Raw genomic sequence first — 12,104 nt, forward strand, 5'->3', positions numbered from 1 at the left:
TACTCTTACCAGACCTGTTAACCGACCTGGGGATTGTGTGAGCTCCACACAAGTACTGGGCACGGCTCCAAGTTCTCATATGACCTTCACAACAGCCCTGAGACATCAGCGTCCTCTTTCCCATCTTGCAGATGAAGAAGCCAAGGTCCAGCTGGTTTAAATCATTAGCAAATCATGGTGCTGGGATTCAAGCCCAGGTCTGTGTGACGGGACCCTATGCTGCTTCGGCCACGTCATGCTCTGGCTGTTATTGGAGAAGTCTGTGGGTCCTTATTGGGTAGCTATGGGTAACTAGGAGCATAGTGAGCTTGGAACTCTCTTGGGGAGTGTAGCGCTGTGACCTCAGTCTATGGTGCGCATCAGAATCACTCAGTCCCATCCCAAACCCGCTGAATCAGAATTGACAGCAGTGGGGGTCTAATAAGTGTGAAGTGGGCATCTCATTGTGCTTGTAATTTGCTTTTCCCTTTTGACTAATGATGTTGAGCATAATGTCATTAGCTTCCTGCTCATTTGAATTTTTTTCTTTTTTTTTTTTTGGAGTCTGTTCAAGTTTTTCACTCATTTCTGATTGGGTTGTCTTCTCTTTTTTTTTTTTTTTTTTTTTTTGCAGTACACAGGCCTCTCACCGCTGTGGTCTCTCCCGTCGCGGAGCACAGGCTCTGGACGCGCAGGCCCAGCGGCCATGGCTCACGGGCCCAGCCGCTCCGCGGCATGCAGGATCCTCCCGGACCAGGGCACGAACCCGCGCCCCCCGCATCGGCAGGCAGACCCTCAACCACTGCGCCACCAGGGAAGCCCTGGGTTGTCTTCTTATTGACTTATTAGAACTCTACATATTGTGACTACAATTCCTTTGTAGTTATATGGGTTGCAAATATGTTAGCTTAGTCTGGGGCTTGTCTTTTCATTTTTCATGATGTTTTCTAAAGAGCACAGCACTTTAATTTTGATGAAATCCAAATGAGCTTTTTGTTTTTCTTTCATGGTTAGTGTTTTTGTGTGTCTTGAATCTTTACCGATATAGGTGGTAAATATTTTCTCTGACGTTAGGTACGTACATTTTAAACACATTTCTGAGGTGATTCTGCTGTGCGGTTCCCTTAAGTTCCGAGTCATCTGAGTTTGACTCCCAGATTTGCCACTTAGCTGAGCAAGTCACTTTGTCTCTCTGAGCCTCAGTTTCCCTATCTGCAAAAGGATGTAAATATAGGGCCCATCTACAAAATGTGTTAGAAGGATTCAACAAAATAAAGCTCAAAGAGAGCTTAGCAAAGTGCCTGGCATGGAGACAGTGCTCCATAAAAGCTATTTTGTTTATAAACTGGCTGGCTTTGAGGGCAGCAGAGTGGGACGGAGGAATAACATAGTTTGTTGTTTGTTTTCAGTACATCAAGACCTTTTACAATGAGTCGTGGGAGAGAAGGCATGGACATCGGATAGACCTGGATACTCTGACTCTGCTCTGGTCTGTGACTGTGTCCATATTCGCCATCGGTGGACTCGTGGGGACGTTCCTGGTGAAGTTGATCGTAAAGGTTCTTGGGAGGTCAGTGGGGGCCATCTCTGTTTGGGGATCCCTTCTGTAATGTTCATAAATAGGTCTGTATCAGAGTCAGGATCCCAGCAGGCAACAGAGTTCCATTCAGTCCAACTGGAGAAATTTTAACGCCAGAAGGGCAAGGAGCGGAAATAGGGTACCGGAGGCCAAGGAGAAGTGAATCCATGGGCGGTGGGCTGACAGGCAGCCGCTGAGGTTGTAGAGGCACCAGGCTATGTCAGAACCCTACTGTCCAAACAGGGAGGAGCTAGGAAGAAATACCCTGGTTCCTTTCTCCTCCTGCCCTGCAGTCTGCTGCTGGTGCCCCTCATCGGTCAAACCCAAGCGGAAGCCTGAAAACTCAGGAGTCTTGTTGGTGCAGTTCAGGAGGACCAGCTCCCAGGGCACGGAGCAGAGCGGGGAGAGAGGGGAGGGACCCATTTTACAGGAGCAAATGGGGAAGAGTCAGCACAGTGTCGTAGAGATTGTTCCACATAAGTACCGATAGATCTGTTTTTAAAAAATCAGTTGCTTAGACAGTCTTCCGTTGTATGACTGGATGATAACTTATTTAACCAGTTCCCTATTGAGAGACACTCAGGTTGTTTCAAATCCTTTCCATTACAAACAGGGCTGCAGTGAGTATCAATTTCGTGTTGAAATTCCCAATCCTCGTCCCCTCTACTCAGATCCAATTTACCTCTGAGCTTCATTCCTCATTTATTTTTTACGTGAGGCCTTCTCTCGTATAAGATTGAGTTATCAATAAATTCCCCCCAAACGTTTTCTCTCTGTCCTTTCTCATAGCAACGTCCTGGGGGACATTGAGGTGTTAATGGAAAGAATAGTCTCTAGAGCAAGTCGTGTGTGAACTTGAACCATGAGTCTTCTACATCCTGGCTGTGTGGGCTTGGCCAAGTCATTTAATGTATTTGAACCTCAGTTCCGTCATCTGTAAAATGGAGTCAATAGTTGCAGGGGATGCTATAAGGGCTAAAGAAAATTAATGGACGGGGAATGGCCCATTAGCAGTAGCTCAATAAAGAGAAGCTTTTTTTTTTTTTTTTTTTTTCGAGTTACACGGGCCTCTCACTGTTGTGGCCTCTCCCGTTGCGGAGCACAGGCTCCGGACGCGCAGGCTCAGCGGCCGTGGCTCACGGGCCCAGCTGCTCCGCAGCATGTGGGATACCCCCCCAGACCGGGGCACGAACCCGTGTCCCCTGCATCGGCAGGCGGACTCTCAACCACTGCGCCACCAGGAAAGCCTTGGAATTTTTGTTTTAAGTCTCCGCTAAATCACATTTTTTCGCCATCATAAGGTCCAGTTAAATTAATCTTTTGAAAGACTAATTTGAAATCATATTTATTTTTTAATAATTAATACATTCATGTGACTTAACTTTCAAAAGGACCAATTATATATAAAGTCGAAAGTTTCATTTTTGTTTCTGTCTTCTGTCTCCTCCTTGGAGACAGTGTTACCAGCTTTTTGTGTATCTTTTCCAAGATTTGTGCCTGTCTCTATACACACACACAAGCACACACTTTATCACATAAGTTGTTGCATATTCTACATAAAGTTCTGTATCGTATTCTTTGCACTTAACAATACATCTTTGAGATTTTTCCATATCAGAATATAGAAGGTTACCTCTATTTTAATGTCTGCATAATATGCCACTTTATATATGTATAATAACTTATTTAAATAGCCCCTTATTAATGGACACTTGGGTTGTTTCAATCATTTGCTGTTATAGAAGAAGTTGCAATGAGCAGGCTTTATACCATCCTAATTGAGCTGCAAAATTCACTAAGTTTGGGATTCTCCAAGAAGTTGTAGGAAAGGGAAAAAAAAATTAATGAACAGCTTGAGATAAATCAAAAATAGTAGAAAGAACTTTGGCCTGGAAGTTAAGAGAACTAACTCCTACAAGTGATAACGAAGTTCCCTTTCAAGTCCTAGCTTCTTACAATTTCTAAAACAGTTTAATACTGTTAAATCATTGAGTCTTTAGGGAAAAAGTATCCTGTGAGAGGCTGTTTCCCCAGCTACTTGATTCATTAGTTGTATGACCTAAAACAAGTCACTAATTTATCTGTGTCCTAGTTAACTTATCTATAGAGCAGAGATAAGAATAGTACCTACTTCATAGGGTCCTTTTGAGCAGTAAATGAGCTACTCATGTAAAATGCTTAGAAAGGGGTCTGTCATATAGCAAAAGTTCAATTAGTGTGAGTTATTAAGATCATTTTGCAGATGAGGCAAGGAAAGCACAGAGCAATGAAGTACGAAGTCCTCTATGTCATGAAAGAGAGCTGGTGCAGGAACCCCGGTCCCCAGGCCTCCAAACAAGTTATGCTTCTCAACCATGAGGTCTTAGGAATATGTTATATATTCATATAAAACAGTAGTAGTGGTCCTAACAAGGAGCAATGAATAGTAAGACTTGCCAAAGGAATTTGGCTGACCTCGTTTGAGGGGATTAGCTCAGCCTCATGCTTCATGCTATAGTTCATCAAATTGAAGGTGCCATTAGGTATAAGAAGCATTGTTACATGAACCGCAGAGAAAGAAAGAAAGAAAGAAAGAAAGAAAGAGAGAGAGAGAGAGAGAGAGAGAGAGAGAGAGAGAGAAAGAAAGAAAGAAAGAAAGAAGAAAGGAACGAAGGAAGGAAGGAAGAAACGAAGGAAGGAAGGAAGAAAGAAAGGAAGAGAGAGAGAGAGAGAGAGAGAGAGAGAGAGAGAGAGAGAGAGAGAGAGAGAGAGAAAGAGAAAGAGAGAAAGAGAGAAAGAGAGAAAGAGAGAAAGAGAGAAAGAGAGAAAGAAAGAAAGAAAGAAAGGAAAGAAAGAAAGAAAGAAAGAAAGAAAGAAAGAAAGAAAGAAAGAAAGAAAGAAAGAAGAAAGAAAGAAAGAAAGAAAGAAAAAAAAGAGAGGAAGAAAAGAGAGGAAGAGAGGGAGGGAGGGAGGGAGAAAAACTCTGCCAACTGAAGTCACAGGATGCTGTAGGTGTGCTGATTAACAAGCTATTGCTCCCAGCTCCAAAAGTACCCTTCTGTGCTCTGCCCTGTGATGCAGGGGCTGAGACCTGCATGCCTCACCTGCCCTTTGCCACAGGGGCACTAGAAGAGGAGGGTACTCCCTTTAGTTTGCCTGAATTTCCTGCCAGCCGCAGCAGTGACCTTAACCAGTTCCCTGTGTTAATTCTCTGTGAAACTAACTAGAGTAGTTTTCATTTCCCTGCCTGACATCTGACTCATGGCTTGTGAAACGCATTTTGACTTTGTAATGTTAAATGAAGGTCCTAGAACCGATGAGATAAAATATTGCAACAGGGAGATTCATAGAATATCAGGGCTCACAGTGCCTTCCGAGGTGACCTAATCAACCGTGGTAATGAACCCAGAGGAAGGAAGTGCCTTGCTCAGGGTCATATGGCAAAGGTGGCAATGTTGGTGGGGAGGATCTGGATCCTGTTCTGGGGATACACAGGCCAGCGACAGCCTCATCAAACCCCTCCTCTTCTTCCAGGAAATTCACTTTGCTGGTCAACAACGGGTTTGCAATTTCCGCCACGTTGCTGATGGCCTGTTCTCTCCACGCAGGAGCCTTTGAAATGCTCATCCTGGGACGCTTCATCATGGGCGTGGATGGAGGTGAGCCTTCACCATGGCAGGAGAGGGGGCAGTAACACAGTCTTGTGGGAGGTTTCAAAATGTGAGAGGTACTTGTGGCTGTTGCATGCATCCCTACTGATATTGAATTGGTAGAGACCGAGAACACAAGAACCCTGCATAAAGTGGGGCAGTCCCATGGGATGGACCAACCCCCAACGATGCTCCTCTAATGGAGAAGCACTGACAGGGACGGACCCAAACCAACTCCAAAGACCTGGATGGTCTTCGGCACGTCACACATTCTATGTATCATCTTCATCATAAAATTCATATTCCAAGTTGTCTGTGGTTTCCAGGGGGTTTTTATGAGGATTATGTTTCCTGTCTGGGCCTCTGACTCATTCATTCTTTTTTTTTTAACGATTTTTTTTGATTTGGACCATTTTTAAAGTCTTTATTGAATTTGTTACAATATTGCTTCTGTTTTATGTTTTGGTTTTTCGGCCTTGAGGCATGTGGGATTTTAGCTCCCCTACCAGGGATCTAACCCGCACCCCTGCATTGAAAGGCAAAGTCTTTAACCACTGTACCTCCAGGGAAGTCCCTCATTCATTCTTTCATTTATTCACCAAGCAGCATTTACGGAGCACATGCTGTGCCTGTGGTCTACACTGGGGACACAGTGGTGAACAGGACCCCCCAGTCCCTACACCTGGAGCTTACATTCTGGTGGGTGGACAGATATGTAATTAGATATATGAGGTAGATAATGGTAAGCCCTAGGAGGAAAAGAAGCAGCACAGGAAGATAGCAAGGGCTATTTTAATTTTTTATTTATTTATTTATTTTGCGGTACGCGGGCCTCTCACTGTTGTGGCCTCTCCCGTTGCGGAGCACAGGCTCCGGACGCGCAGGCTCAGCGGCCATGGCTCACGGGCCCAGCCGCTCCGCGGCATGTGGGATCCTCCCGAACCTGGGCACAAACCCGTGTCCCCTGCATCGGCAGGCGGACTCTCAACCACTGCACCACCAGAGAAGCCCAGCAAGGGCTATTTTAAATAGGACTCAGGGAAGGCTGCTTGGAGGAGGAAACAAATGAGCAGAGCCTGGAATGAACCAAGGGCAAGAAACAAATGAATACGGTGGGAATTGTGTACCTGGCGGAGAGAAGAGGACAGTGACCCTGAAGCGGAAGCATGCTTGGCAAGTTCAAAGAAGAGTCAGGAGGCCAGTGTGATGGAGCTTGGTGAGCCAGGAGGAGAGTGGATGCAGATGAGTTGAAGAGGGGCCAGTCAGATCCCACAGGATCTTGTAGGTCACAGTGAGGACTGCGGATTTGTGCTGAGTGTGGTGGGCAGCCGGGGGAGATTTGAGAGGAATGTGACAAGAGTTGGTTTATGATTCAATAAGATTCCTCCTATTTCTGTGTAGAGAGGAGGTAGTGGGAGGGCAGGAGTGGGGTGGGAAGGCCATCCATCCAGGGGTGATGGCTATGAGTAGGACAGGATGGTGGCGGTGAAAGTGGTGAGACACGGCCTGATTGTGGCCATGGCCTGTGAGAGTAGGAGACTCAAAATATATTGTCAAAACCAACAAGCCAACCCTGCTTTCTTTCTAAATACACAAATCCATAGAGTGTTACTTTCAGGCCTTTGTGGAAAGATCACAAGCTTTAGGATTAAAAACCCCTGGGATTGGATCCCAGCTCTGCTATTTGCCAGTTACTGACTTTTGATAAGTTACTGAATGGTTCTGAGCCTCAGTTTCCTCATCTGTAAAATGGAGATAACAATAGCTACCTTGGAGGGCTGTTAAAAGGCTGACATGAAGACGTGTGTGTGTGTGTGTGTGTCTGTATGTCTGTGTGTATACATACACTGCCTAATGCTGCTGGAACCCTGTATGAAGTCGTTAAGGGCTAGTTCCCTTCCTTCTCCACCTTTTATAAGCTGAGGGCACCAGGTGTTATGAGTGATAGGAATGACAAGGGAGAGCATGAGAGGAAGAGGCCATATAGGAGGTCACAGAGGAAGAGACTTCATTTATTTTCATTGCTTTGCTGGCAGGAAATAATTCAGGATTTTGTAATACCTCAAACTCTCACTATTCAAGTAGAAGGGAGAAGCCTGTAGAAAGAACATTAACTGGAGAGAATACTGGCTGGTGTTCATGTAGAATTTTCTAATTGACCAATCATGTTCATGAACTTCATCACCTTTGATCTCCCACTAATGCTGAAAGGCTGTTATATATATTTTTTCAACGACCATGGTTTATTCACCACGATGGACCAAAAGCTGGGCATAGAACAAGCCTCGATAAGTTTGAAAAGATTGAAATCTTTTATTGAAATCATATAAGTATATTCTCTGACCACAGTATAATTAAATTAGAAATCACAAACAATATCTAAGAACCCCCCTTAAATTTGGAAAATAATAAAAACATACCTCTAAGTATTACATGAGTCAAAGAGGAAGTTACAAGGGAAATTAAAAATATTTTATGCTCTAGAGCCCGGGAGTCACAGCTACTGAGCCCGCGTGCTGCAACTATTAGAGGCCCAAGCACCTAGAGCCCGTGCTCTGCAACAAGAGAGGCCACCGCAGTGAGAAGCCCGTGCACCGCAACGGGGAGTGGCCCCCGCTCGCCCCAGCTAGAGAGAGCCCGCGTGCAGCGCTGAGGACCTAATGCAGCCAAAAATAAAAATAAATAAATAAAATTTAAAAATATATTTTAATGGAATGATAATGAAAATACAGCATATCAAAATTTGTTGAATGAAGTTAGAGGAAAAGCTATGAATTTTAATGCTTATATTAGAAAAGAACAGGATTTGGTAAACTATGTCCCTTGGGACAAATTTGGCCTGTAGACAGTTTTTTATGGCCTGTGAGCCAGAGGGTTGCATGCTAAGTGAATTAAGTCAGACAGAGAAAGACAAATACTGTATTTTTTCAATTATACGTGGAATGTAGCAAAAAAAAATCAAATGAACAAACATAGCAAAACAGAAATAGACTCATAGATATAGAGAAAAATGGGTGGCTGCCAAAGGGGAAAGGGGTGGGGCATTGGGCAAAATAGGTGACAGAGATTGAGAGGTACAAACGTCCAGTTAAAAAATAAATAAATCATGGGATGGAATGTACAGCATAGAGTGTATAGTCAATGCTATTGCAATAACTTTGTATAATGACAGATCATAAATAGACTTAGTGGTGATCATTTTGCAAAGTAGAAAAATATTGAATCACTACATTGTACCCCTGAAGCTAATATAATATTATAAGCCAACTGTACCTCAATGAAACGCTGTCTTGTTGTCATTTTACATATGAGGGCCCTGAGGCTCAGAAACGTGAGACAGTAAAGTGGTTAAGGGTGAGGGCTATGTGTTAAGCCGGCCTGGGTTCTGACACTTACCAAGGTTAACTTCATCAGTTAGGTTTTGCTGCATTAAAAAACAAAACCAAACCATGGGCTTCCCTGGTGATGCAGTGGCTGAGAGTCCGCCTGCCAATGCAGAGGACACGGGTTCGTGCCCCGGTCTGGGAAGATCCCACATGCCGCGGAGCGGCTGGGCCCGTGAGCCATGGCCACTGAGCCTGTGCGTCCAGAGCCTGTGCTCCGCAATGGGAGAGACCACAACAGTGAGAGGCCCACGTACTGCAAAATAATCCAAAAAACAAAAATACCCCAAAACATAATGGCTTAAGGCAATAATTCTTTTGCTGAGCTTACAGTTCTGAGGGTTGTTGGGGCAATTCTAATCTGGGCCAGCCCTGCTGGGCTCTGCTGGGCTCTCTCTCCCATGGCTGAGGTTGGCTGTGGGCCAGTCAGTGGCTGAATGACCTTGGATGTTCTCAGGCTCATGTTTGGTTGCCAGCAGGTGGGCTGGTCTGGGGATCCCGAGGGCTGGCTCATCTCTGTTCCACGTGGTCTCTCACCCCCAGATGGGGTGACCTAGCCTCTTCCACGGGGTTTTCAGGGTTCCAATGAGCACCAAGAGGAGCAAGTCCCAGTGTGCACGTGCTTATCAAGTCTGCTTGGACACATCTGCCGGAGTCCCACTGGCCAAGGTGAGTCCCATGACCGGATGCAGAGTCAGGGTCAGAGGCATCTAACCACCCAAGGATGTGGACTCAGGGAGCATGGACAAAGTGGAGGCCACACAGCAGCAGTCTGCCTCCCTGTCTTAGCCCCTTTCTTTCATCTGGTAAAGGGGAATACTCCTAAGCCTCCCTTGTTAGGGAATGTAAAACTTAATGGTATGCTGTGTGTGCAAAACAGGTACATTCCAGGCCCCCATTACCTTCCCCCAACACCAATAATGGTATTGTTGCCATTATTGTTGTTGTTATCATTTTTATTCTTAGTTAATACAATGCAGATCCAGGATTTGGACCGATGGTCGGGTTTGGAAGACCCTGCCTGCTCAGGAGAAAGGGTGGCGAGATGGGAGCATCTAAAAGTCCTTTTCTAGTGGAGGCCACTGAAGTCTCTCTTTCTGGCAGTTTTGTATTTTACCCATTTAGCCTTGTTCCTGCTGCTTTGCTTGTCTAGCTATTCTGGGGGAGGTGACACTTACTTTACACATAACTGGTTGCTCTCTGAAATTCCCTAATTAAAAATAAGCTGAGTATCTTTTCCGACCACAATACTATGAGACTAGATATCAATTACAGGAAAAGAACTGTAAAAAGTACAAACACATGGAGGCTAAACAATATGCTACTAAATAACCAAGAGATCACTGAAGAAATCAAAGAGGAAATCACAATATACCTAGAAACAAATGACGATGAAAACACCATGACCCAAAACCTATGGGATGCAGCAAAAGCAGTTCCAAGAGGGAGGTTTACAGCAACACAATCCTACCTCAAGAAACAAGAAAAATCTCAGATAAACAACCTAACCTTATACCTAAAGCAATTAGAGAAAGAAGAACAAAAAACACCCAAAGTTAGCAGAAGGAAAGAAATCATAAAGATCAGATCAGAAATAAATGAAGGAAATGATAGCAAAGATCAATAAAACTAAAAGCTTGTTCTTTGAGAATATAAACAAAATTGATAAACCATTAGCCAGACTCATCAAGAAAAAAAAAGAAGACTCAAATCAACAGAATTAGAAGTGAAAAAGGAGTAGTAACAACTAACAATGCAGAAATACAAAGGATCATGAGAGATTACTACAAGCAACTATATGCCAATAAAATGGACAACCTCGAAGAAATGGACAAATTCTTAGAAAAGCACAACGTTCTGAGACTGAACCAGGAAAAAATACAAAATATAAACAGACCAATCACAAGCCCTGAAATTGAAACTGTGATTAAAAATCTTCCAACAAACAAAAGCCCAGGACCAGGGCTTCCCTGGTGGTGCAGTGGTTGAGAATCTGCCTGCTAATGCAGGGGACACGGGTTCGAGCCCTGGTCTGGGAAGATCCTGCATGCTGTGGAACAACTAGGCCCATGAGCCACAACTACTGAGCCTGTGCATCTGGAGCCTGTGCTCCGCAACAAGAGATGCTGCGATAGTGAGAGGCCCACGCACTGCGATGAAGAGTGGCCCCCGCTTGCCACAACTAGAGAAAGCCCTTGCACAGAAATGAAGACCCAACACAGCCAAAAGTAAAGTAAAATAAATAAATAAATAAAAGAAATGCATTTCCATTAAAAAAAAGAAGAAGAAGAAGAAAAAGCCCAGGACCAGATGGCTTCACAGGCAAATTCTATCAAACATTTAGAGAAGAGCAAACACCCATCCTTCTCAAACTCTTCCAAAATATAGCAGAGGGAGGAACACTCCCAAATTCACTCTACAAGGCCACCATCACCCTGATACCAAAACCAGACAAAGATGTCACAAAGAAAGAAAACTATAGGTCAATATCACTGATGAACATAGATGCAAAAATCCTCAACAAGTTACTAGCAAACAGAGGGCGGCAGCACATTAAAAGGATCATACACCATGATCAAGTGGGGTTTATCCCAGGAATGCAAGGATTCTTTAAAATATGCAAATCAGTCAAGATGATATACCATATTAACAAATTGAAGGAGAAAAACCATATGATCATCTCAATAGATTCAGAAAAAGCTTTTGACAAAATTCAACACTGATTTATGATAAAAACTCTCCAGAAAGTAGGCATAGAGGGAACTTACCTCAACATAATAAAGGCCATATATGACAATCCCAGAGCCAACATCATTCTCAATGGTGAAAAACTGAAACAATTTCCTCTAAGATCAGGGACAAGACAAGGTTGCCTACTCTCACCAGTATTATGCAATATAGTTTTGGAAGTTTTAGCCACAGCAATCAGAGAAGAAAAAGAAATAAAAGGAATCCAAATTGGAAAAGAAGAAATAAAACTGTCACTGTTTTCAGATGACATGGTACTATACATAGAGAATCCTAAAGATGCTATCAGAAAACTACTAGAGCTAATCAATGAATTTGATAAAGTAGCAGAATACAAAATTAATGCACAGAAATCTCTTGCATTCCTATACATTAACGACAAAAAATCTGAAAGAGAAATTAAAGAAACACTCCCATTTACCATTGCAATGAAAAGAATAAAATACCTAGGAGTAAACCTACCTACCTAAGGAGACAAAAAACATGTATGCAGAAAACTATAAGCCACTGATGAAAGAAATTAAACATGATACGAACAGTTGGAGAGATATACCATGTTCTTGGATTGGAAGAATCAACACTGTGAAAATTACTATACTACCCAAAGCAATCTACAGATTCAATGCAATCCCTGTCAAACTACCAATGGTATTTATCACAGAACTAGAACAAAAAATTTCACAATTTGTATGGAAACACAAAAGACCTGAATAGCCAAAACAATGTTGAGAAAGAAAAACAGAGCTGGAGGAATCAGGCTCCCTGACTTCAGACTCTACTACAAAG

The 12,104-nt window shown here is 43.5% G+C and overlaps 1 protein-coding gene across 4 annotated transcripts in view; it reads left to right on the forward strand.

The window, feature by feature from the left end:
• SLC2A9 (solute carrier family 2 member 9) overlaps positions 1–12,104 on the forward strand; it is a 213,318-nt gene that overhangs the window by 47,701 nt on the left and 153,513 nt on the right. For all 4 annotated transcript variants that reach the window (XM_067036383.1, XM_067036384.1, XM_067036386.1 and 1 more), the window contains 2 exons: positions 1,389–1,549; positions 5,072–5,196. In XM_067036383.1, coding sequence (XP_066892484.1) covers positions 1,389–1,549; positions 5,072–5,196 — 286 coding nt within the window. The remainder of the gene's footprint in view (positions 1–1,388; positions 1,550–5,071; positions 5,197–12,104) is intronic.

This window comes from Kogia breviceps, chromosome 6 (genome assembly GCF_026419965.1).
Source record: "Kogia breviceps isolate mKogBre1 chromosome 6, mKogBre1 haplotype 1, whole genome shotgun sequence".
Taxonomy (NCBI): Eukaryota; Metazoa; Chordata; class Mammalia; order Artiodactyla; family Physeteridae; genus Kogia; species Kogia breviceps.